A 26524-nucleotide genomic window follows, 5' to 3' on the forward strand; every position below is an offset into this window, starting at 1 on the left:
AGCATTTTAAGATCCAGACAGAGACAGGTATCTAGAGTAAGAGGCTATTAGCATTTAAAGATCCAGACAGAGACAGGTATCTAGAGTAAGAGGCTATTAGCATTTAAAGATCCAGACAGAGACAGGTATCTAGAGTAAGAGGCTATTAGCATTTAAAGATCCAGACAGAGACAGGTATCTAGAGTAAGAGGCTATTAGCATTTAAAGATCCAGACAGAGGCAGGTATCTAGAGTAAGGAGGCTATTAGCATTTTAAGATCCAGACAGAGACAGGTATCTAGAGTAAGGAGGCTATTAGCATTTAAAGATCCAGACAGAGACAGGTATCTAGAGTAAGGAGGCTATTAGCATTTTAAGATCCAGACAGAGACAGGTATCTAGAGTAAGGAGGCTATTAGCATTTTAAGATCCAGACAGAGACAGGTATCTAGAGTAAGGAGGCTATTAGCATTTAAAGATCCAGACAGAGACAGGTATCTAGAGTAAGGAGGCTATTAGCATTTTAAGATCCAGACAGAGACAGGTATCCAGAGAAAGGCAGGTAGTTAAGATCCAGACAGAGACAGGTATCAGAGAAAGGCAGGTAAGACAGAGAGCTAGATGAGGCTCTTACCTTGAGCAGCATATGTTTCTCACTGGGCGTCAGGTACATCTTGTTCTCATAGTAATCAACACTGATGTTGACAATGTCTGCTAACAACTCCTCATAGCCAGGAATCACTTCCAACTGCTGCTGCAGACACTAGAGAGAAATATACACACTATTACTGCTGCTGCAGACACTACAGAGAGAAATACACACTATTACTGCTGCTGCAGACACTACAGAGATAAATATACACACTATTACTGCTGCTGCAGACACTACAGAGAAATATACACACTATTACTGCTGCTGCAGACACTACAGAGAAATATACACACTGTTACTGCTGCTGCAGACACTACAGAGAAATATACACACTATTACTGCTGCTGCAGACACTACAGAGAAATATACACACTATTACTGCTGCTGCAGACACTACAGAGAAATATACACACTATTACTGCTGCTGCAGACACTACAGAGAGAAATATACACACTAGTACTGCTACTGCACCACACACACACCTGAGTGATCCTGTTGTGATTGGCTAGGAACATGGAGAGGTTCTGTGACTCCTGGATGGACTGAGGGTCGGCCATCTTCCTCAGGAACTGAGCCGCCCTGAAGACACAAATAATACCACAGATCTAATTCTGTAGCAGCATCTCACAGCTTCTGTTTTACTGAGCCGCCCTGAAGACACAAATAATACCACAGATCTAATTCTGTAGCCACACCTCACAGCTTCTGTTTTACTGAGCCGCCCTGAAGACACAAATAATACCACAGATCTAATTCTGTAGCCACACCTCACAACACTGTTTAACATGGATCAATTGGGTGCATCTCAATTGTGTGGTAAATTGGCCCTGTCACTCCGTCACGTTCCTTTATTTGAGCTAATGTGGAGGAACTAGACAGGTGAAAGCAAATTCCCCTTAGCCTCTAATACACTGCTTTACCCTATCCTGTGTTTTCAGGATCAGTGCAGGTGAAGGAGAGGTGATAGGGAGAGGAAGCCACTGCAGGCTATTGAGATGCACCCTCCATATAGTGTCTGTCTTCCCTCCGTACCTTTTATAGGCAGAGTGGTCGTTCTTGACGCTGCACTTCATGTTCTTGAGTTCGTCAAGCACAGCAAACATGTTGATGAACTTGCCCAGGGTGAGGAGGTAGGCTTCAGAGACAAAGTCTTTCCTCCGCTCAGCGTGGCACAGACGCTTCACCTCCCCGCAGAAACGCTCGATAGCCTTACGCTGCAGGGGAGGACAGAGGAAAAGGAGACGATAGAGAGAGAAGAGGTTCTCATATATATAGGACTCATTTAATTTGTTCATTCATTCATTACTTCAATCAAGGGAAAATGATATGATTGACAGACAGAGTTCTAATTCAAATATGATACATTTAATGGGTTGTTCCTTCATTTTATTAATGAATCCATCCATCACTGGTCTCTCACCTGGAAGTACATGAACTTCATTAGCTTGGTGACCTCTGGTTCCAGCACCTCCACAGTCTTCTCATAGATCTCTACCCTGTTGGGCTGCTCGTTACACTTCACCTGGAGAACACAGAGGAGAACACAGCCTGCTCACTCAGAACCCCTAACGAGCGCTGGGATGATAAACCGAAAATTATCCCCACAGACCACAACGATCAATTATCAGATATTTTTCTTATCGTTCATTACGATAAGCAGCCTATAATAGAGAAATGTGAAATTAAATGTAACTGTTTTTCTGGGTCATTTGTGATGTTTTATTTGTGTTTCCCATGATTGTGTTATACAGTTGTGGCCAAAAGTTTTGAGAATGACAAATATTAATTTCCACCAAGTCTGCTGCCTCAGCTTGTATGATGGCAATTTGCATATACGCCAGAATGTTATGAAGAGTGATCAGTTGAATTGCAATTAATTGCAAAGTCCCTCTTTGCCATGTAAATAAACTGAATCTCCCAAAAACATTTCCACTGCATTTCAGCCCTGTCATAAAAGGACCAGCTGACATCATGTCAGTGATTCTCTCATTAACACAGGTGTGAGTGTTAACAAGGACAAGGCTGGAGATCACTCCGTCATGCTGATTGAGTTCGAATAACAGACTGGAAGCTTCAAAAGGTGGGTGGTGCTTGGAATCATTGTTCTTCCTCTGTCAACCATGGTTACCTGCAAGGAAACACGTGCCATCATCATTGCTTTGCACAAAAAGGGCTTCACATGCAAGGATATTGCTGCCAGTAAGATTGCACCTAAATCAACCATTTATCGGATCATCAAGAACTTCAAGGAGAGCGGTTAAATTGTTGTGAAGGGCGCCCAAGAAAGTCCAGCAAGTGCCAGGACCATCTCCTAAAGTTGATTCAGCTGCAGGATCGGGGCACCACCAGTACCGAGCTTGCTCAGGAATGGCAGCAGGCAGGTGTGAGTGCATCTGCATGCACAGTGAGGCGAATACTTTTGGAGGATGGCCTGGTGTCAAGAAGGGCAGCAAAGAAGCCACTTCTCTCCAGGAAAAACATCAGGGACAGACTGATACTCTGCAAAAAGGTACAGGGATTGGACTGCTGAGGACTGGGGTAAAGTCATTTTCTCTGATGAATCCCCTTTCCGATTGTTTGGGGCATCCGGAAAAAAAGCTTGTCCGGAGAAGACAAGGTGAGCGCTACCATCAGTCCTGTGTCATGCCAACAGTAAAGCATCCTGAGACCATTCATGTGTGGGGTTGCATCTCAGCCTAGGGAGTGGGCTCACTCACAATTTTGCCTAAGAACACAGCCATGAATAAAGAATGGTACCAACACACCCTCCGAGAGCAACTTCTCCCAACCATCCAGGAACAGTTTGGTGACAAACAATGCCTTATCCAGCATGATGGAGCACCTTGCCATAAGGCAAAAGTGATAACTGAGTGGCTCGGGGAACAAAAGATTGAACTCTTTGGCCCGAATGCCAAGTGTCACGTCTGGAGGAATCCTGGCACCATCTCTACGGTAAAGCAAGGGTGGCAGCATCATGCTGTGGGGATGTTTTTCTGTGGCAGGGACTGGGAGACTAGTCAAGATCAAGGGAAAGATGAACGGAGAAAAGTACAGAGCGATCCTTGATGAAAACCAGCTCCAGAGAGCTCAGGACCTCAGACTGGGGCAAAGGATCACCTTCCAACAGGACAACAACCCTAAGCAAACAGCCAAGACAACGCAGGAGTGGCTTCGGGACAAGTCTCTGAATGTCCTTGATTGGCCCAGCCAGAGCCTGGACTTGAACCCCATCGAACATCTCTGGGGAGACATGAAAATAGCTGTGCAGCAACGCTCCCCATCGAACCTGACAGAGCTTGAGAAGTTCTGCAGAGAAGAATGGGAGAAACTCCCCAAATCCAGGTGTGGCAAGCTTGTAGCGTCATACCCAAGAAGACTCAAGGCTATAGTCACTGCCAAAGGTGCTTCAACAGAGTACTGAGTAAAGGGCCTGAATACCTATGTAAATGTCATTTCCGTTTTTTTTTGGTTTTTTTTATAAATTAGCAAACATTTCTGAAAACCTGTTTTTGCTTTGTAATTATGAGGTATTGTGTGTAGATTGATGAGGAATAAAACAAAGCTGTAACATAACAAAATGTGACAAAAGTCAAGGGGCCTGAATACTATCTATTGCTTGTGTTTCTTGGCCCAAGCAAGTCTCTTCTTATTGGTGTCCTTTAGTAGTGGTTTCCTTGCAGCAATTCTATTCTGAACAGTTGATGTTGAGATGTGTGTTACTTGAACACTGTGAAGCATATATTTGGGCTGCAATTTCTGAGGCTGGTAACTCTAATGACCTTATCCTCTGCAGCAGAGGTAACTCTGGGTCTTCCTTTTCTGTGGTGGGCCTCATGACAGCCAGTTTCATCATAGCACTTGATGGTTTTTGCAACTTGCACTTGAAGAAACTTTCAAAGTTCTTACATTTTAGTCATATGGCAGACGCTCTTATCCAGAATGACTTACAGTAGTGAATGCATACATTTCATGCACTTTTTTGTACTGGCCCCCCGTGGGAATCGAACCCAAAACCCTGGCGTTGCACACACCATGCTGGCATTGCAAACACCATGCCCTACCAACTGAGCCACAGGGAAGGCCTGTGGCTCTTGAAATGTTCTGGATTGACTGACCTTCATGTCTTACAGTAATGCTGGACTGATGTTTCTCTTTGCCTATTTGAGCTGTTCTTGCCATAATATGGACTTGGTCTATTACCAAATAGGGCTATGTTCTGTATACCACCCCTACCTTGTCACAACACAACTGAATGGCTCAAACACATTAAGAAGGAAAGAAATTCCACAAATGAAACTTTTAACAAGGCACGCGTGTTAATTTAAATGTATACCAGGTGACTACCTCATGAAGCTGGTTGAGAGAATGCCAAGAGTGTGCAAAGCTGTCATCAAGGTAAAGAGTGGCTACTTTGAAGAATCTCAAATATATTTTGATTTGTTTAACACTTTTTTGGTTACTACATAATTCCATGTGTTATTTCATAGTTTTGATGTCTTCACTATTATTCTACAATAGCTTAAAAAAAATAAGAAAAACCCTTGAATGAGTAAGTGTGTCCAAACTTTTGACTGGTATTGTATATCTCTATAAGATATGTGTATATTTATGTTGTATTATACAGGGCATATTTGTAAAATAGATGTAGGTCTCAATATGTCTACCCTGTTAAAATAAAGACACAGTTTTTATTTAAAAAATGTAATACATTTGCTAATATGGGTAATTGTTAATGGGACAATTGATGGCTACAACTGGTGCACATTAATGTTAAACTTATCGTTCCATTTATCGTTATCGCATCAATTCAGGCAATTTATCACGATACAGAGTTTTGTCCATATCGCCCAGCTCTACCCCTAACCTTAACATTTATGGGGATGACAAATGGACCCTGTGTGTCCCAAATGGCATCTATGGGCCCTGGTCAAGAGTAGTGCACTACATAAGGAATAGGGTGCTATTTGGGAAGCAAACAAATTATGTGTCCCTGAGGCTACAAATTCAGCTCTAATACATTATAACACCATCAACAGCTTGGTTCCCTTTCTGGCTGATATACAGGTAACTGCCAAAATAAAGGAAACACCAACATGAAGTGACTTAATAGGGCGTTGGGCCACCATGAGCCAGAACAGTTTCAACCTTGACGTAGATTCTACAAGTGTCTGGAACTCTACTGGAGGGATGTGACACCATTCTTCCACCAGAAATTCCATAATTTGGTGTTTTGTTGATGGTGGAAAATGCTGACTCAGGCGTGGCTCCAGAATCTCCCATAAGTGTTAAACTGGGTTGAGATCTGGTGACTGAGAGAGCCATGGCATATGGTTTACATCGTTTTCATGCTCATAAACCCATACAGTGACCACTCCTGCCCTGTGGATGGGGGCATTGTCATCCTATGGGGGCAGTTATGGTAGCCAAAATAATGACATGCCCAGCATTTTTAATACATGACCCTAAGCATGATGAGATGTTAATTGCTTAATTAACTCAGGAACCACATCTGTGTGGAAGCACCTGCTTTCAATATACTTTGTATCACTCATTTACTCAAGTGTTTCCTTTATTTTGGCAGTTAACTGTAAAGTAGACTGTGGTTGTAGAGTGGTGAGTGACGTGGTAAAAATAGACTCATTTGCATGTTTATGGTTGAACTGTTGAAGTGAGAACAAGACAGATGAGGAACGTGTGGTGAAGTCAAGGGTTATTGAAAGAACACCCTTCACCCTTCTAATTGCAGAATAGGCTTGGGCGGTATACCATATACCGGAGTATTTGGAAATGGCCACGGGATGGTTTTTCAGTACCTCTTTAGTTTGTTAATACATTTGAATATTTGTTAGTACTTTTTATGTAAATACCTGCAGTCAACTTGTGCAATATGTTGCGTTCTTCATTTCACCTGTCACATTTTTCCTCATGAAGCTTACTGGTATTCCCCAGTCACGTGGTGTTTGTTTACAAGCACACAACGACGAGAGACCGGAGCCTTTTGAGTCACTCAATGTTGTGCAGCACACGCCAGGTGATCTAGTTACAGTATGGAATTCACAACTAAATGTTTGCCAGCTAGATATCTTATAACTATTAAGTTAACAGTCTAAAATGTGCTAAATGCTCTGCAGTTGTGCATTTTGTTTGCTAATTTAGTAGCTAAGTGGTTAGCTTCTTCCAAAATCAAGCATCACTTGGTAACAGCAGAGAATCCCCTTCTGGATCAAGGGCCTTGCTGTCTTATATTTGTTTTGTTCGTTCAGCAAACTGTGAGTAGCATTTTTTAGTTACTAGTATACCTTTATGAGCTGGGATGTCTGTCCTGCAAATACTTTATGTCAGAGAATGTATAAATCCTTCGCAATGCGCTTGTTAGCATTATCTTTGGGATACCGCCCAAGCTTATTGCAGAGTACCTTTTCTTTGTTTATGCTTTCACTATCTTGTGATTGTGTGAAAGTGAGGAGAGAGAAATAAAGAGAGAGAGACAGTGACAGAGAAAGAGCGAGAAGAGAGTTACCTGTGGTATAGCTCTTGAGCAGCTTCTCCAGGTGTAGAGCATGACAGCGTACTCATGGCCCTCCTCCAGCATCTCATTCTGGCGAGAGAGAACAGATATAGGGGTTATACGCATTAAACATACAACACAGACCATCCTATTGATTCATTTTCACAAGTATGTTTCAAATATAAAATTGTTATTAAAATAGTGTGTTATAAAATGCTTGCTGTGTAATATCTCCTCACACTTGCATTCACTACGGTGAAAATTCTCTAGTGTGAAATACAATTCTCTAGACAAATGAGGAACCTCAGGTCTCTGTTGGAAAATAGATAATTTATCTGAATGGAACTTCCTGATTTAAAAGTTTATTTAAGGAGACAGTTTCCTCCTCTGTCAGTCAAATCACACTCCCTATTCATTACATTCAGGAAGAGGTCTAGCCTAGTGACTGCCTGATTCATCCCTCAGTGTGTGTGTGTGTGTGTGTCAACTGAAACCGCTAACAAGGCCAAACCCTCAGTGCAGAAACGACAATAAAACACGCAAACACCAAAAACACAAGGCTCTTTTGTGGTGGGTGTGTGAATGTGGGGATGTGTGTGTGTGTTAGCCAAGAGTTGAGAATAATGATGCTAAGGATCTGAGAACCATTCCCTAACTGTTCCCATTGAAAAACTAAAGTATCCTGTGTCCACAAAGCACAGAGGCCCTGTTCCAAACCGTTCCCTCGGCCCTGTTCCAAACCAATCCCTCCCGGTTGCTTCCTCACCATGCTAGAGTGGACAGTAGCCTGCTCGATATAGCGAGCTATCCCGGTCACAAACGCATTCCTGTCCTCAAAGTTTGTGTCGAAGTTAGCCTAGAGAGAACAAGAAAGAGAGAGTTTAGTACTCTTGCAATTAATTAGAAAACTGTGTGTGTGTGTGTGTGGTGTGTGTATACCTGGTACATGATGGATGAAGGTGGAGGTTCGATGCAGGGCTGCTGGTCAGGGAGGGGCAGCTCCTCCAACAGATCCACATTAGACAGAGCATCCTCCAGGGTCACGTGGGTCGTCATGGCTACAAGAGGTCACTCACACAACTGGCCAGTCTGGCAGAGACAGAGAGAGAGACAGAGAGAAGCAAACCACAAACTCTCAGTAAAAAAGAAAAGAAAAGAAAAAAGAGGACAAATCCCAATCTATAAACTAGTATAGATTCCTTCCACCAGGAGAACTGTCATACATTGGCTGGTATTCACTCTCATTTCCTCTTTAGGAACCACTTGCTACAGCACATATATCTGTCTGTGCACCTGTACATCTGTCTGTCTGTCTATAACCTGTACGCCTGTCTGTGTGCTTCCCTGTCTCTCAACACAGTGTGGGGACGTGTGGGCACTGGGCATGGCATGTTTCCCTTTTACAACTGGCAGATAAATGTCATCAGACAAACAGCCTTTGTGACACCATGAAAAGACAATAGTGAGAACAAGACATGTTGTAATGCTAGACAACGCTGTCATTCTTGAGAGAGAGAGAGAGAGAGAGAGAGAGAAGTAAATTGCCTGTGTTTAATTGTCATTCAGACATGATACTACTGAATGTTGCGTAGCACACTGGTATACATGATGGTATCATGTTCTGTCTGCTCTGCACTGAAACCAAACTGCTGAGTACGCTAATTCACATGCAGACAGGTAGGTCATTAACACTTGCCTGAAGATTGACAAAAATGGTGCTGAAAGGCACACCTATAGCTTACCAAACAGCACACCAATAGCTTACCAAACAGCACTACGGAAAGGCACACCTATAGCTTACCAAACAGCACTACGGAAAGGCACACCTATAGCTTACCAAACAGCACTACGGAAAGGCACACCTATAGCTTACCAAACAGCACTACGGAAAGGCACACCTATAGCTTACCAAACAGCACTGCTGAAAGGCACATCAATCAATCGACTACACTATTGCTCTCTTGCACACAGAAGCCTTGTATACCTGGATTGTCAAGAAGACCATAGACCCTTACAGCCAGTCTGGTCTGGGTCTGAGCAGGAACAGTGTGTCTATGTCCCAAATGCCACCCTATTCCCTACATAGTGCACTATATAGGAAATAGGGTGGACGACACACTGTGTCTGGCCCGGGGCTTAGCCTTTACATCATGTGCCTCTCAGGAGTGTGTTTTTAAGTCTGATCTGACAGACAGGGATTGACACGCCTGATAAAAAATTTAATTAGCCCAGCTAACAATTCTAGGGAGAGAAAACGTTTTTGTAATGTTACCTGTAATGTTCGAGTGTCTCGTTTTCTGTTAGTAAGGGGAACGTTCTATGTTAGCAAAAACCTTCTGAGAACATTTTTAGCATGTTTTGGTGTTGAAGTTAGGTGTCACACCGAACTTCTCTAGAACGTGGTTACAATGTTCTCAGAATTTTCTGAGGGAGAATATTACATCAACGTTCCACCAAACCATGGTTGCCATGTTATCATAAAATACAATATTAAATGTTCTAGATACGTTTCATGGGACGTTACAAGAACATTCATGTGTCCAGTTTTCTGAGGTTTAGAAAAATATTCCATAGGGCCTCCCGAGTGGCGCAGCGGTCTAAGGCACTGCATCGCAGTGCTAGAGGCATTACTACAGATCCAGGTTCATTCCCAGAGTCCCATAGGACGGCGCACAATTGGCCCATCGTCGTCCGGGTTAGGGGAGGGTTCGGCCGGGTGCCTATAGTCTAACCCCGGTCCCCAGTTGAACGGTGTATCCTCTGACACATTGGTGCGGCTGGCTTCCGGGTTAAGCTGGAAGGTGTTAAGGTGCGTGGTTAGACGGGTCATGTTTCGTAGGACGCATGACTCAACCTTTGCCTCTCCCGAACCCATTGGGGAGTTGCAGCGATGATCAAACATTCCATCAATGTTCCAAACAACAACAACAACAACAACAAAAAAATCACCGAAAAGTCTAACGGAATTACTGAAACTGAATTGGCTACAAGGGCAAATCATAATAGTCACAAACCAGAGTTGGGTGAATCCTAATTTGAGATCTACACACACTCCTAACTCATATTTATGCATAACTGATGCATTGATAGTAGGTCTGTCCCCGACTAAAAAAATAATCTTGGAGGAAAGTTTTAAACTTGTATTTTTCCATACATGTGACTCGTTTCAGGAAACTAGGGGTATGTTGCGGGTCAGTACTTCACAGGAGAGGCATTTGAACATAAACATTTCTTGTTATCAAAATACGTTTTTTGGCAGGAATGTCTTCTGGAACATGTGAACTTTCATGTGCCTTAATAACAAACTTGTATGCCATCTGTAAACAAGATCACAATTGTTAAATTATGGGACTATTTGATTTAGCCACAGAAAAAGTCAGGAACCTTCCTACTACCCATGATTGGTTGAAATAATGGATGGGCTGGACATGCCGAAAGATGAGCTCGGATAGGTCTGCCATGTAGGTAGTCCTTTCTAATTCAGCTTTTTTGAAAGATGTCATGAAGAACTGCAAAAGTGTTGCTAATGCTCTCCACTTTCTAGAGGACTGAGTTTTGAAATCAGTGGAATACCCGGTGGAAGCAGAGTATTATACTGCCCTACCAAGCAAAAAGGCTTAGCTGCACATTTAGTCAAAAGAGAGTTAGTCATTTTTGCTACATTAAATACAGGCTTAATCATGTGGACAAGTATCCTGCCTCTATTGTATTGTGTTTTGGAGAAAATGGGGTCATATTAACAGTAACTGCAATAAGTTACTGTGAAACCAAGGTAAATAAAAGCCCTTTTTCTCAGTTCCCTGATATGAGCAGTTACTGCCTTTCTGCTTGGTGGGGCAGTATAGCTAAGGAGAAAATGCAGGCGTTTGATTGTAAATATGCGGATGAAATCTTCAAATTTATGGCAACCATGACAGAGAGGGAGAAGTGTTCATCCATGTATACGGACAAGAGTCTAGCTAGCTACATTTTCAAACATAAATTGTTAGGAAGTCGTTTTCATTGCAAGTTACAGCATACTGTTAGCTAGCTAGCTAACGTTAGCTGGCTGGCTCGTTAGCTAATGTTACGTGTATGATCTGTGTAGCAATATTATTTGTGTCTCATACCCATTTGCATTGCTAATTATAGCCTAATGTTAGTTAGCTAGCTAACATTGAATCTAGTTGATTAGCTTTAGCTACCTGCAGATTCATGCAGGGTAGTAACATTATCAATTGGGATTATGGTTCATTGTTTAGCTAGCTAGCTACATACAGTATCTAAACAAAAGATTCCACTATGCAAGTAACCATTTCCCTGTACCGTTTACACCTTCTGTATCCTGTGCATGTGACAAATAAACGTTGATTTTATTTGATATAGTGTGTGTTTACTAGAGACAGTAATGTGAAGAACAACATGACCTGCACCAAAGTCAAATTAGGATACATTAGGCCAACGAGACAATGCCCAAATTGTTCTGGTAGAATGCCCTGCTTTTATTTCGTCACACTCACAACCGTAAGGCATTTTCTGTAATTAGCTTGCTATTAACTTAAAAATTATGATCTTGTGGTGAGTTTATTTTCCTGTAATAATAAATACAAATTAGCTCAAGTTAAGACGTTGTCAGCTATATATGATCATTACTTGAACTGACTAGTCAGCTAACATAACGTTTGTTAGCTAGCTAGCTAACTAGAAACTAACCAAAACATTGTTGCTTTAGTTGCCTGGTTTGCTAGATTGACATATACTAAATTCATTTTCAAACGGATGGGTTTATTGGTGTTAAAATACACCAGTTATGGTCTTTCGGACCACCAGGCTACTGATGTCATGCAGTCATTTTCTGTATTTATACTTTTTCATAACAACAATGACAAGCTTGATAGACTGTTCATGATGTCACTGCGACAACTATGCGTAATCAGGTGTGCATACTTACTCAACATTGACAGGAGCGCTCAAACGAAAAGACAATGACTAAATTGACAAAACACACAAGATAAACATTGGTTGGGCGCTCTGCAAATGTGTCCACTCCGACAATAAGAACAGTAAAAGACTGGAATAAAAATGTATTGAATGCTTTAACAGACATTACCGTAACTAAACAAACATTGTAGATTAGAAATTATAAGAATTAAAGGTAAATATACTACTGGTGATATGTAATGGGGAATTGATAGACACTAACAATCAAACGCAAACAATTCAAACAATGAAGTTATGAAACAATTAATGTGCACAAATTAGCTTGAGAGCGCATTCTGGAAAGAGATGTGCATTGTGCAGCCACACCCCTTCTTGGACTGAGCCATCCCCGCAGCCTCCGCTACGGATCAGTCCTCGGCCTCCGCTACGGATCAGTCCTCGGCCTCCGCTACGGATCAGTCCTCGGCCTCCGCTACGGATCAGTCCTCGGCCTCCGCTATGGATCAGTTCACTGAGATGGACACTGACAGGTGTCTCGTGTGCCATTAAAAAAAACTATATATTATAGATATATATAAGTCAAAAGTTTGGACACATCTTCTCATTCAAGGGTTTTTCTTTATTTTTACTATTTTCTACATTGTAGAATAATAGTGAAGACATCAAAACTATTAAATAACATAAGGAATTGTGTAGAAACCAAAAAAGTGTTAAAATCAAAATATATTTTATATTTGAGATTCTTCAAAGTAGTTACCCTTTGCCTTGACAGATTTGCACACTCTTGGCATTCTCAACCAGCTACACCTGGAATGCTTTTCCAACAGTCATGGAGGAGTTCCCACATATGCTGAGCACTTGTTGGCTGCTTTTCCTTGACTCAGCTTTTCCTTGACTTTCCTTGACTCAACTCCTCCCAAACCATCTCAATTGGGTTGAGGTCTGGTAATTGTGGAGGTCAGGTAATCTGATGCAGCACTCCATCACTCTCCTTCTTGGTCAAATAGCCCTTACACAGCCTGGAGGTGTGTTGGGTCATTGTCCTGTTGAAAAACAAATGAATGTCCCACTAAGCGCAAACCATGCTGGTTAAGTGTGCCTTGAATTCTACATAAACCATCGACAGTGTCACCAGCAAAGCACCTCCACACCTCCTCCTCCATGCTTCATGGTGGGAACCACACATGCGGAGATAATCCGTTCACCTACTCTGCATCTCACAAAGACATGGTAGTTGGAACCAAAAACATCAAATTTGTACTCATCAGACAAAAAGACAGATTTCCACCTGTCTAATGTCCATTGCTCTCTTCTTCTTCTTATCGGTGTCCTTTAGTATTGGTTTCTTTGCAGCAATTCTCTTCTGAACAGTTGATGTTGAGATGTGTGTTACTTGAACTCTGTGAAGCATTTATTTGGGCTGCAATTTCTGAGGCTGGTAACTCTAATGACCTTATCCTCTGCAGCAGAGGTAACTCTGGGTCTTCCTTTCCTGTGGTGGTCCTCATGAGAGACAGTTTCTTCATAGTGCTTGATGGTTTTTGGGACTGCACTTGAAGAAACTTTCAAAGTTCCTGAAATTATCCGGATTCACTGACCTTCATGTCTTAAAGTAATGATGGACTGATGTTTCTCTTTGCCTATTTGAGCTGGTCTTGCCATAAAATATGGACTTGGTCTTTTACCAAATTATTACACCTTTATTTCAACAAGGAACACAGACTGAGACCAAGGTCTGTTTTACAGCTGGGTCCTGCATATACATGTTTACACATACACTTTAGGTACAATGATTAAAACACTAAAACAAGACAAACAAAACCATCACAGATAACACAAAAAAATACAGCAACAGATTTCATTTACACATAGGTTATTCTACTAACAGCACAAGAACTTGCATTACCCGAAACAGTTACAAGCAATACAAAAATAAAAATGCTCCAATAGATATTTAAAATGAGCACGGGGGACAAGAGTCTCAAGTTTAAGTTTAGTCTGCAGGCTATTCCATAGGCAAGGAGCGTAACAGGAAAAGGCAGCCATACCCAACTCTGTGGAAATTGCATGGGCCTCAAGTGTAATCCATGCTTGAGACCTGGTTTTAGGAATTCTAATTCTAATATTGGTGAGTGATGATAAATAAGAAGGTTGATTATTCAGAAGTGATTTATAGACAAACACGAGAGCATGTTGTTCTCGTCTCACGGACAGTGAAGTCCAACCCACATTTTGATATAAAACACAGTGGTGAGTTCTGTAGCTAGCACCCGTAATAAACGTAAGTGCGCAATGATAAGTAGCATCCAGCGATTTAAGTGTTGATGCCGTAGAATGCATGTAAATAATATCCCCATAATCTATAACAGACATAAAAGTAGCTTGCACAATTTGTCTTCTATTTGTAGAGGACAAGCATGTCCTGTTTCTATAGAGGAAGCCTAGCTTGATTTTTTGCCGTTTACAAAGTTCGTCAACATGCATTTTAAAAGACAGTTTATCATCCAACCATATCCCTAAGTATTTATATGCAGAGACCTGATTAATTCGAGAACCATCTAAGCTCGTAAGTGCAAGTGTATTTTCAACCAACTTTTTGAACCTATTAAAAAAATCATAAAATGTGTTTTCTTTGCATTTAAAACAAGTTTCAGCTGTATAAAAGACCCTTGTAATATTTTAAAATCTGTCTCCAATAGTGATAATGCTTGGTCAGCCGTTGAAGCGATAGAGTACATGACAGTGTCATCAGCATATAAATGAATTTGACACTTTCTTATCTCATCACCGATATTGTTTATGTAGAGAGTGAACAGTAATGGACCAAGTATAGAACCTTGTGGGACCCCTTTAACCAACTCCAATGGCTCTGACTGGATGCCGTCGACTCTAACAGCCTGACTTCTATCCTTTAGATAGTCATGAAAGCAACGACAAACATCCAATCCCAGTCCTATTGACGACAGCTTACCCAAAAGTATCGCATGGTCTACAGTGTCAAAAGCTTTAGATAAATCTATGAACAAGGCGGCACAGTACTATAGGGCTATCTTCTGTAAACCACACCTACCTTGTCACAACACAACTGATTGGCTCAAACGTATTAAGACGGAAAGAAATTACACAAATTAACTTTTAACAAGGCACACCTGTTATATGAAATGCATTCCAGGTGACTACCTCAAAAAGCTGGTTTAGAGAATGCCAAGAGTGTGCAAAGCTGTCATCAAGGCAAAGGGTGGCTACTTTGAAGAATCTCAAATAAAATATATTTTGATTTGTTTAACAATTTTATGGTTACTATATGATTCCATATGTTGTTATTTAATGGTTTTGATGATCTTAACTATTATTCTACAATGTAGAAAATAGTAAAAAGAAAAGAAAAACCCTTCAATGAGTAGGTGTGTCCAAACTTTTGACTGGTACTGTATATAATATGCTACTGCTCAACAACAACAAAAATCTCGGTTGACCAACAGCCTAACGACAAGTCGAATAATTCAGGTCAGTCCTAATTGATAGATAATGTGGAAATCTCAAATACGCACAGATTGGCAATCTGTGTCATGTAGTGGGAGTGGGGGAAAAAATAAGAGTAGGAGGGGAAGGAGGGTGACTGAGTGTAGGAGGAGGAGTGACTGTAGATGGAGGAGGAGGGGGACTGAGTGTAGGAGAGTGACTGTAGACAGAGGAGGGGAAGGAGAGGGGCTGAGTGTAGGAGGAGTGACTGTAGACGGAGGAGGAGGGGGACTGAGTGTAGGAGGAGTGACTGTAGACGGAGGAGGAGGGGGACTGAGTGTAGGAGGAGGAGTGACTGTATACGGAGGAGGAGTGACTGTAGATGGAGGATGAGGTGGGGGGCTGAGTGTAGGAGGAGTGACTGTAGACAGAGGAGGAGTGGTGTGGAGGCTGTGCTTTGGCAAAGTGGGTGGGGTTATATCCTACCTGTTTGGCCCTGTCCGGGGGTTTCATCGGATGGGGCCACAGTGTCTCCTGACCCCTCCTGTCTCAGCCTCCAGTATTTATGCTGCAGTAGTTTATGTGTCGGGGGGCTAGGGTCAGTCTGTCACATCTGGAGTATTTCTCTTGTCTTTTCCGGTGTCCTGTGTGAATTTAAATATGCTCTCTCTAATTCTCTCTTTCTCTCTCTCGGAGGACCTGAGCCCTAGGACCATGCCTCAGGACTACCTGGCTTGATACTCCTTGCTGTCCCCAGTTCACCTGGCCGTGCTGCTGCTCCAGTTCCAACTGTTCTGCCTGCAGCTATTGAACCCTGACCTGTTCACCGGACGTGCTATCTGTCCCAGACCTGCTGTCCCAGACCTGCTGGAACCCTGACCTATTCACCAGACGTGCTACCTGTCCCAGACCTGCTGTTTTCAACTCTCTAGAGACAGCAGGAGCGGTAGAGATACACTCAAAGATCGGCTATGAAAAAGCCAACTGACACTTACTCTTGTGTTACTAACTTGTTGCACCCTCGACAACTACTATGATTATTATTATTTGACCATGCTGTTCATTTATGAACATTTGAACATCTAGGCCATGTGCTGTTATAATCTCCACCCGGCACAGCCAGAAGAGGACTGGCCAGCCCTCATAGCCTGGTTCCTCTCTAGGTTTCTTCCTAGGTTTTGGCCTTTCTATGGAGTTTTTCCTAGCCACTGTGCTTCTACACCTGCATTGCTTGCTGTTTGGGGTTTTAGGCTGGGTTTCTGTACAACACTTTGAGATATCAGCTGATGTAAGAAGGGCTATATAAATACATTTGATTTGATTTGAGTGACTGTAGATGGAGAATGGGGGGAGGAGGGGGACTGAGTGTAGGAGGTGGAGTGACTGTAGACGGAGGAGGAGGGGGAGGAGAGGGGCTGAGTGTAGGAGGAGGAGTGACTGTAGACAGAGGAGGAGGAGGGGGACTGAGTGTAGGAGGAGGAGTGACTGTAGACGGAGGAAGAGTGACTAGATGGAGGATGGGGGAGGAGGGGGCTGAGTGTAGGAGGAGGAGTGACTGTAGATGGAGGGAGGAGGGGGCTGAGTGTAGGAGGAGGAGTGAGATAGAGATATATATATCCAAGCCATTCCTTATCATCTCCAGCCCTATACAGGATGAGAAGCTAGTTTAAGGCACGTGTCAAACTCATTCCACAGAGGGTGGAGTGTCTGCGAGTTTTCGCTCCTCAGTTGACATTGATTGATGAAATAAGGTCACTAAATAGTAAAGAACTCCCCTCACCTGGTTGTCTAGGTCTTAGTTGAAAGGAATAAGGAAAAACCTGCAGACACTAAGCCATTCATGGAATGAGTTTGACACCCCTGGTCTGAGGAGAGCAGTGAGAGTAGAGAGATGTGGACATTAATTCCTTTGTGATATGCATTTATGACTGCTTTTGAGAGTCAAGTTTAGATATCATGCAAATAAAGCACATTTGAGAAGCAAAAAGTAAGTGTGATAGCAAGAAAGAAAGGAGAGAGAGAAAGTGTGTCACGTCCGGGTCACACAACTCAATGGGTTTCCCTCGGGGCATCCTCAAAATTTGCTACCATCCTCGCCTCACTGAGCGCACGAGGCACACACACAGAGTTTGTGAGTGACATAGTGGAAGACAGACAGAGGAATTCATATTCAGGGAGAGATGAAGGTTTGGACAGTGTGTGTGGGGGTGGGGGCACACAACTATCCCCCCACTACAACAGTAACTCCCTCATGATGTCACAAATCTCCATTCCAACCAACTAACAACAATACACACCTCATGAATATTCCTGAGCAAAATACATTTGGGAGGTCACATGACCCAACCTAGTGACAGATTCAGAGAAAAGAGAGGCCCCTTTCCTCAGGCTTCAATAAACTCTAGGTAGTGTAGTGGTAGTGTAGTGTGTAGACTACTATCTATGGTTGGGATTGAAGGTGGTGGTTATTGATAACTGGCCATGCAATCACCAATGAATCGGTGCTCAGTTTATCACTTCATTGTTCAAGAACTGAGAGGGCATAAACCAATAGGACTGGAAACAGGGGGTCAGATAGCATCTATATTAAAAACAGTGATGATGTCAGCCCGCGGCAAGTGTAATGGCTACCCACACAATTGGTTAACAGATTGGTTGATGAAATACGCACATTCCTTCATCTTTCAGTAGCTTCAGCCCAACTTCACACACACACACACACACACACACACTCTGTCCATCTCCAATAAGTTACCAAGGAAAGGGCTAGCCCATATTAATATACAACGCATTCAGAAAGTATTCAGACCCCTTCCCTTTTTCCACATTTTGTTACGTTACAGCCTTATTCTAAAATGGATTAAATGAAAAATGTCCTTATCAATCTACACACAATACCTCATAATGAGAAAACGAAACCACAGGTTTTTAGAAATGTTTGCAAATGTATTAAAAATAAAGAACAGAAATACCTTATTTACATAAGTATTCAGACTCTTTGCTATGAGCCTAGAAATTGAGCTCAGGTGCATCCTGTTTCCATCAATCATCCTTGAGATGTTTCTACAACTTGGTTGGAGTCCAACTGTGGTAAATTCAATTGATTGGACATGATTTAGAAAGGCACACACCTGTCTATATAAAGGTCCCACAGTTGACAGTGCATGTCAGAGCAAAAAAACCAAGCCATGATGTCAAATCTTGATCCAGAAATTATAAAAAATTATCGGCCTATATTGAATCTTCCATTCCTCTCAAAAGTTTTAGAAAAAGCTGTTGCACAGCAACTCACTGCCTTCCTGAAGACAAACAATGTATACGAAACGCTTCAGTCTGGTTTTAGACCCCATCATAGCACTGAGACTGCACTTGTGAAGGTGGTAAATGACCTTTTAATGACGTCAGACCGAGGCTCTGCATCTGTCCTCGTGCTCCTAGATCTTAGTGCCGCTTTTGATACCATCGATCACCACATTCTTTTGGAGAGATTGGAAACCCAAATTGGTCTACATGGACAAGTTCTGGCCTGGTTTAGATCTTATCTGTCGGAAAGATATCAGTTTGTCTCTGTGAATGGTTTGTCCTCTGACAAATCAATTGTAAATTTCGGTGTTCCTCAAGGTTCCGTTTTAGGACCACTATTGTTTTCACTATATATTTTACCTCTTGGGGATGTCATTCGAAAACATAATGTTAAATTTCACTGCTATGTGGACGACACACAGCTGTACATTTCAATGAAACATGGTGAAGCCCCAAAATTGCCCTCGCTAGAAGCCTGTGTTTCAGACATAAAGAAGTGGATGGCTGCAAACTTTCTACTTTTAAACTCGGACAAAACAGAGATGCTTGTTCTAGGTCCCAAGAAACAAAGAGATCTTCTGTTGAATCTGACAATTAATCTGGATGGTTGTACAGTCGTCTCAAATAAAACTGTGAAGGACCTCGGCGTTACTCTGGACCCTGATCTCTCTTTTGAAGAACATATCAAGACTGTTTCAAGGACAGCTTTTTTTCCATCTACGTAACATTGCAAAAATCAGACATTTTCTGTCCAAAAATGACGCAGAAAAATTAATCCATGCTTTTGTTACTTCTAGGCTGGACTACTGCAAGGCTCTACTTTCCGGCTACCCGGATAAAGCACTAAATAAACTTCAGTTAGTGCTAAATACGGCTGCTAGAATCCTGACTAGAACCAAAAAATTTGATCATATTACTCCAGTGCTAGCCTCCCTACACTGGCTTCCTGTTAAGGCAAGGGCTGATTTCAAGGTTTTACTGCTAACCTACAAAGCATTACATGGGCTTGCTCCTACCTATCTTTCCGATTTGGTCCTGCCGTACATACCTACACGTACGCTACGGTCACAAGACGCAGGCCTCCTAATTGTCCCTAGAATTTCTAAGCAAACGGCTGGAGGTAGGGCTTTCTCCTATAGAGCTCCATTTTTATGGAATGGTCTGCCTACCAATGTGAGAGACGCAGACTCAGTCTCAACCTTTAAGTCTTTACTGAAGACTTATCTCTTCAGTAGGTCCTATGATTAAGTATAGTCTGGCCCAGGAGTGTGAAGGTGAACGGAAAGGCTGGAGCAACGAACCGCCCTTGCTGTCTCTGCCTTGCCGGTTCCCCTCTTTCCACTGGGATTCTCTGCCTCTAACCCTTTTACAGGGGCTGAGTCACTGGCCTACTGGTGTTCTTCCATGCCGTCCATGGGAGGGGTGCGTCACTTGAGTGGGTTGAGTCACTGACGTGGTCTTCCTGTCTGGGTTGGTGCCCCCCTTGGGTTGTGCCATGGCGGAGATCGTTGTGGGCTATACTCGGCCTTGTCTTAGGACGGTAAGTTGGTGGTTGGAGACATCCCTCTAGTGGTGTGGGGGCTGTGCTTTGGCAAAGTGGGTGGGGTTATATCCTGCCTGTTTGGCCCTGTCCGGGGTATCATCGGATGGGGCCACAGTGTCTTCTGATCCCTCCTGTCTCAGCCTCCAGTATTTATGCTGCAGTAGTTTATGTGTCGGGGGGCTAGGGTCAGTCTGTTACATCTGGAGTATTTCTCTTGTCTTATCCAGTGTCCTGTGTGTATTTAAATATGCTCTCTCTAATTCTCTCTTTCTCTCTTTCTGTCTTTCTCTCGGAGGACCTGAGCCCTAGGACCATGCCTCAGGACTACCTGGTATGATGACTCCTTGCTGTCCCCAGTCCACCTGGCCGTGCTGCTGCTCCAGTTTCAACTGTTCTGCCTGCGGCTATGGAACCCTGACCTGTTCACCGGACGTGCTTGTTGCACCCTCGACAACTACTATGATTATTATTATTTGACCATGCTGGTCATTTATGACCATTTTAACATTTTAACATCTTGACCATGTTCTGTTATAATATCCACCCTGCACAGCCAGAAGAGGACTGGCCACCCCTCATAGCCTGGTTCCTCTCTAGGTTTCTTCCTAGGTTTTTGGCCTTTCTAGGGAGTTTTTCCTAGGGAGTTTTTCCTAGCCACCGTGCTTCTTTCACATGCTTTGCTTGCTGTTTGGGGTTTTAGGCTGGGTTTCTGTACAGCACTTTGAGAATATCAGCTGATGTACGAAGGGCTATATAAAAATAAATTTGATTTGAAAATTTGAAATGAATTGTCCGTAGAGCTCAGAGACAGGATTCTGTCAAGGGACAGATCGGGGGATGGGTACCAAAAAATGTCTGCGGCATTGAAGGTCCCCAAGAGCACAGTGGACTCCATCATACTTAAATGGAAGAAATTTGGAAACACCAAGACTCTTCCTAGAGCTGGCCGCCGAGCCAAACTGAGCAATCAGGGTAGAAGGCCTTGGTCAGGGAGGTGATGGTCACTCTGACAGAGCTCCAGAGTTCCTCTGCAGAGATGGGAGAACCTTCCAGAAGGACAACCATCTCTGCAGCACTCTACCATTCAGGCCTATATGGTAGAGTTGCCATACGGAAGCCACTCCTCAGTAAAAGGCAGATGACAGCCCGCTTGGAGTTTATCAAAAAGCACCTAAAGGACTCTCAGACCATGAGAAACAAGATTCTCTGGTCTGATAAAACCAAGATTGAACTCTTTGGCCTGAATGCCAAGCGTCACGTCTGGAGGAAACATGGCACCATCCCTATGGCGAAGCATGGTGGTAGCAGCATCATGCTGAGGTGATGTTTTTCAGCGGCAGGGACTGAGAGACTAGTCATGATTGAGGGAAAGATGAACGGAGAAAAGTACAGAGAGATCCTTCTCCCCCAATTGCTCAGTTTGGCCAGGCGGCCAGCTCAAGGAAGAGTCTTGGTGGTTCCAAATTTCTTCCACTTAAGAATGATGGTGGCCACTGTGTTCTTGGGGACCTTCAATGCTGCAGAAATTTTTTGGTTCCCTTCCCCAGATCTGTACCTCGACACAATCCTGTCTCGGAGCTCTACGGACAATTCCTTCAACCTCATGGCTTGGTTTTTGTTCTGACATGCACTGTCAACTGTGGGACCTTACATAGACAGGTGTGTGCCTTTCCAAATAATTTCCAATCAATTGAATTTACCACAGGTGGACTCCAATCAAGTTGTTGAAACATCTCAAGGATGATCAATGGAAACAAGATGCACCTGAGCTCAATTTCGAGTCTTATAGCAAAGGGTCTGAACACTTATGTAAATAATGTATCTGTTTTTTTTATATATATATAAATTTGCTAAAATTTCTAAAATCTCCTCTTTTCGCTTTGTCATTATGGGGTCTTGTGTGTAGATTGCTAAGGTTTTTTATTTATTTATCCATTTTAGAATTAGTCTGTAACGTAAAAAAAATTGTGTTGAAGTGTTGTGGTTGCAAGTTCACCTGACTCCTCTAAACCTCCTCTTTGGGGTGCTGCTATAGGCCGACAAGTGCTAACAGCGCTGCTAAGTGCTAACAGCGCTGCTAAGTGCTAACAGCGCTGCTAAGTGCTAACAGCGCTGCTAAGTGTGCTGCTAAGTGCAAACAGTCAGTATTTAGATAATAAGTGTGCAATGCTTGATAATGTGTGTGATAACAGAGAGTTATATTTTTTACCAATAGTGTTGGATCTGTCACATCTACTTGCATTGATCATATCTTCACTAACGCCGCATTGCTTTAATCCAAAGCAATATCAGTTTCCATTGGCTGTAGTGACCATAAGGGGAAAGGGGATACCTTGTCAGTTGACCAACTGAATGCGTTCAACTGAAATGTGTCTTGTGCATTTAACCCAACCCCTCTGAATCAGCGAGGTGCGGGGGGCTGCCTTAAATCGACGTCCACATCGTCGGCACCCAGGGAACAGTTGTTATTGGGGGTGAACTGGAGCAGAACGGTTGATTTTCCCACATTGCCGGCTTAGGGATTCGAACCAACTACCCCCCGCCCCTTACTGCTGGGAGCCAAATTCTTCACCCACAGTCTACTCTAGTAATCCTCAAATAATTTAAGTACTTGATAGTTAAATGCTTTGTCCGGCACACTGAGAAGATCCTACATTAGTCTAATTTCTAGCCAAACACTTAAGAGAAATTAGGACTAATGTAGGATCTTCTCAGTGTGCCGGACAAAGCATTTAACTATCAAGTACTTCAAGTATTTGAGGATTACTATAGACTGTGGGTGAAGAATTTGGCTCCCAGCAATAAGGATTTTTTTAATGAAGGACAGAAAATGACAATATAACTGAATGTTTACATTACCAGAGCATAATGAACAACTGAGTGTGAACACTATTTACAATCTAAAATGCAAAGATGACAGCATTTTGGCAATAACAAGGAAACACAAAGTGCCAAAGGTTGGGCCTAAAGTAATACAAAATAAGTGTGTCCCCCCACAGGCGTGGAAGGAAGCTAAAGTAATTCCACTGCCTAAAAATAGTAAAGCACACTTTGCTTGCTCTAACAGCCACCCAATCGGTTTGCTGCTTGTTCTTAGTAAACTGATGGAGAGGATCGTGTTTGACCAAATAAAATGCTATTTTTCAGAGTACAAATAAACTACAGACTTTCAGCATGCATATAATATAGAGAAGGGCACTCAACTTGTACTGTAATGACTCAGATGACAGATGATTGGTTAAAAGATATAGATAATAAGATAACAGTTGGAGCTGTATTGTCAGATTTCAGTGCAGTCTTTGATGTTATTGATCATAAATTGTTATCACATGGTTGGAGAGTTATTTATCCAATAGAACCCAGATAGTGTTCTTCAATGGAAGCTTCTCTAACATTCGATATGTGACCGACCTGCTCAAAAATTTTAAATAGTGTTTTTTACATTGGATAAAAGTAGAGACTCGGAGCTACAAAATGGTATATCATACACTACAGTTAAGGAACAATGGGAAAATAATTCTGCTAGGAAAGTTGATTAACTTGTAAACTCACTTTTGAGAAAATGGCCATTAAATGTTTTGGTACTACTATTGGAGAGCCCTTCTTTGTCTACACCCATTCAGCATCGTTCACACCCGCTTAAGCTTTAGCCCCACCCATCTCTTTAAGGGTTGATCTGAGTGTTCTGTAGTAACAACAGCAGTCAAGCACCCAAGCTAACTAGCTACTTCCAAACAAATGAGAGAACACCCCACTCTGACCATTTTACTCCCCCTGGCAGAGCTGGTAAGGCTATTTTGATGTTATCCAGAGCGTTGGTGACTGTAACTGTGCTGCTGGCAACAATTTAATTACGCTTTTTTGCCGACGTTTACTGACACCGGCCATATTCATCAGTTATTCTGCGCTCTGGCACACTCAGAGGAGAGTGAAATCAGAGTAGATGACCAGACTGAATTTACAAACGTATACAAAATGGTTAACAATGAACCATAATCCCAACTCATGACGTTACTACCTTGCATGAATCTGCAGGTAGCTAACCAACCGGATTCAATGTTAGCTAGCTAACAGTCTATAGCTAGCCAAGCAAATGGCTCTGAGATACGAAAGATCATACACGTAGCGTTAGCTAGCGAGACAGAAAGCTAATGTTAGCTAGCTAACAGTACACTTTAACTTGAAATGAAACCACTTTCTGTCAAAATTAGAAACATGTATTATTTGAAAATGTAGCTAGCTAGACTATCATTCATGGATGGATGTGTCTCCTGTCGGATGCCCTGGTTGCCTTTAGTTTGAAGATGTAATCCGGAGACAGGTGTTTTCTCCATCTCCTTAGCTATCATACTCGAATTGCACTGACTTCAAAACTCGGTCCTCCAGAAAGTGGAGAGAAACACTTAGGCAGTTTTACTACGCGATACATGTAAAAAAAATCTTTAAAAAAAGAGCCGCGTTAGACAGGATTATGTCCAGCCCACCCATAATCTTAGCAAATCATGGCTAGCGGGAAGGTTGCCCAACTTTTTCTGTGGCTAAACCAACTAGGCTCGTAATTTAACAATTGTATTTGTATTTACAGATGGCATACAAGTTTGTTATTAAGGCACATGAAAGTTCACATGTTCGAGAAGGCATTTCTGCCAAAAACTTTTTTTAATCAAAATGCGTTTTATGTTCAAACGGTTCTCCTGTGAAGTAGTGACCCACGACATACGCCTAGTTTCCTGAAATGGGTCACATATGTACAGTGCGGTGTCCCTCAGGGCAGTTGCCTTGGGCCGTTACTCATCGCTATTTGATTTGCTACTGGTCTTACACAAAGGTAGAATGGCTATGTACGTGGATCAATCCATATTCTACATGCCAGCACCAAAAGCCAGTGAGCTCACTGAAATTCTAAATAAGGAGTTACATTCAATATTCGAATGGGTGAATAATAATAAACTGGTATTAAATACATCTAAAACTAAATGCATTGTATTTGGTTCAAAACATTCTCTAAGACCTAAACTGGAGTTGTACATAAAGGGTGTGACCATTGATAAAGTTGAGGAAGCTAAACTTCTAGGTATAACATTGGATGGTCATTTACCATGGTCAAGTCATAATGACAAAGTTGTTGTGAAGATGGAGAGAGGTATGTATGTTACATAAAAAGATGTTCTGCATTTTTGACACAATCAATCAACTGTACTAGTTGTCCAGGCTCTGTTTTGTCCCATCTTGATTAATGTCTGGTAATATTGTCAAACAATTATAGATTGTCTACATAATCAAATAACATTCAGCTCAAACAGTTGTCTTGTTAGTCATTGCATTTCAAATGTGTGTGACTGTCCTTGTCTATCAGTGTTTTGTTGCTTGTCATGTTTTGTGTTTTTTTTTGTGGACCCCAGAAAAAGTATCTGCTGCTTCTGCAAAAGTTAATGGGGATCCAAATAAACAAATCTTTCAAGTATTACAGTCAAACAAAGTAAAATGGTTATTAATTATTTGAGAGGTGGGGGAAAAAACATTAACTTGAGGTTAGAGAATCGATAGGCTACATAATGGAAGACTGTGTACCTGCCATCCGTGCATCAGGCTAGACCAGCATCATGGGTCTGGATTGGAAGGACACATCTTACAATGAACATTTGTCTACGTTGATATTTGGAAACCTGCCTTTTGTCAATGAAGTGATGCTTAACGAAAACAATGTAACAAATTGCTGATAGCCCACTTAAAGTCCTATTAGAAAATATACTTAACAAAAATATAAAACGCAACGTGCAACAATGTCAAATACTATGCTGAGTTACAGTTCATATAAGGAAATCAGTCAATAGAAATAAATGTATTATGCCCTAATCTATGGATTTCACATGATTGGGCAGGGGCATAGCCATGGGTGGGCCTGGGAGGGTATATAGGCCCACCCACTTGGGAGCCAGACCGAGCCAATCAGAATGAGGTTTTCCCCACAAAAGGGCTTTATTACCCCCCCCCCCCCCCTTAAACCGATGTTGGAGTTGGCTTATGATGGACAAATTAACATTACGTTCTCTGGCAACAGCTCCGGTGGACATCCCTGCAGTCAGCAAGCCAATTGCATGCTCCCTCAAAACTTGAGACATCTGTGGCATTGTGTTGTGTGACAAAACAACACAT

At 42.3% G+C, this 26524-nt stretch overlaps 1 protein-coding gene across 3 annotated transcripts in view; it reads right to left on the bottom strand.

Annotated features, from left to right (window-relative positions):
• The window catches only part of LOC100196502 (cytoplasmic FMR1-interacting protein 2), a 52682-nt gene that overhangs the window by 24885 nt on the left and 1273 nt on the right, over nucleotides 1-26524 (bottom strand). For all 3 annotated transcript variants that reach the window (XM_045717937.1, XM_045717938.1, XM_045717939.1), the window contains exons 2-8: nucleotides 8080-8229; nucleotides 7907-7996; nucleotides 7153-7230; nucleotides 2053-2154; nucleotides 1665-1846; nucleotides 1115-1211; nucleotides 614-742 (exon numbers count right to left, since the gene is read on the bottom strand). In XM_045717937.1, coding sequence (XP_045573893.1) covers nucleotides 614-742; nucleotides 1115-1211; nucleotides 1665-1846; nucleotides 2053-2154; nucleotides 7153-7230; nucleotides 7907-7996; nucleotides 8080-8196 — 795 coding nt within the window. In that variant the 5' untranslated portion in view covers nucleotides 8197-8229. The remainder of the gene's footprint in view (nucleotides 1-613; nucleotides 743-1114; nucleotides 1212-1664; nucleotides 1847-2052; nucleotides 2155-7152; nucleotides 7231-7906; nucleotides 7997-8079; nucleotides 8230-26524) is intronic.

Source organism: Salmo salar, chromosome ssa05 (genome assembly GCF_905237065.1).
Source record: "Salmo salar chromosome ssa05, Ssal_v3.1, whole genome shotgun sequence".
NCBI lineage: Eukaryota > Metazoa > Chordata > Actinopteri > Salmoniformes > Salmonidae > Salmo > Salmo salar.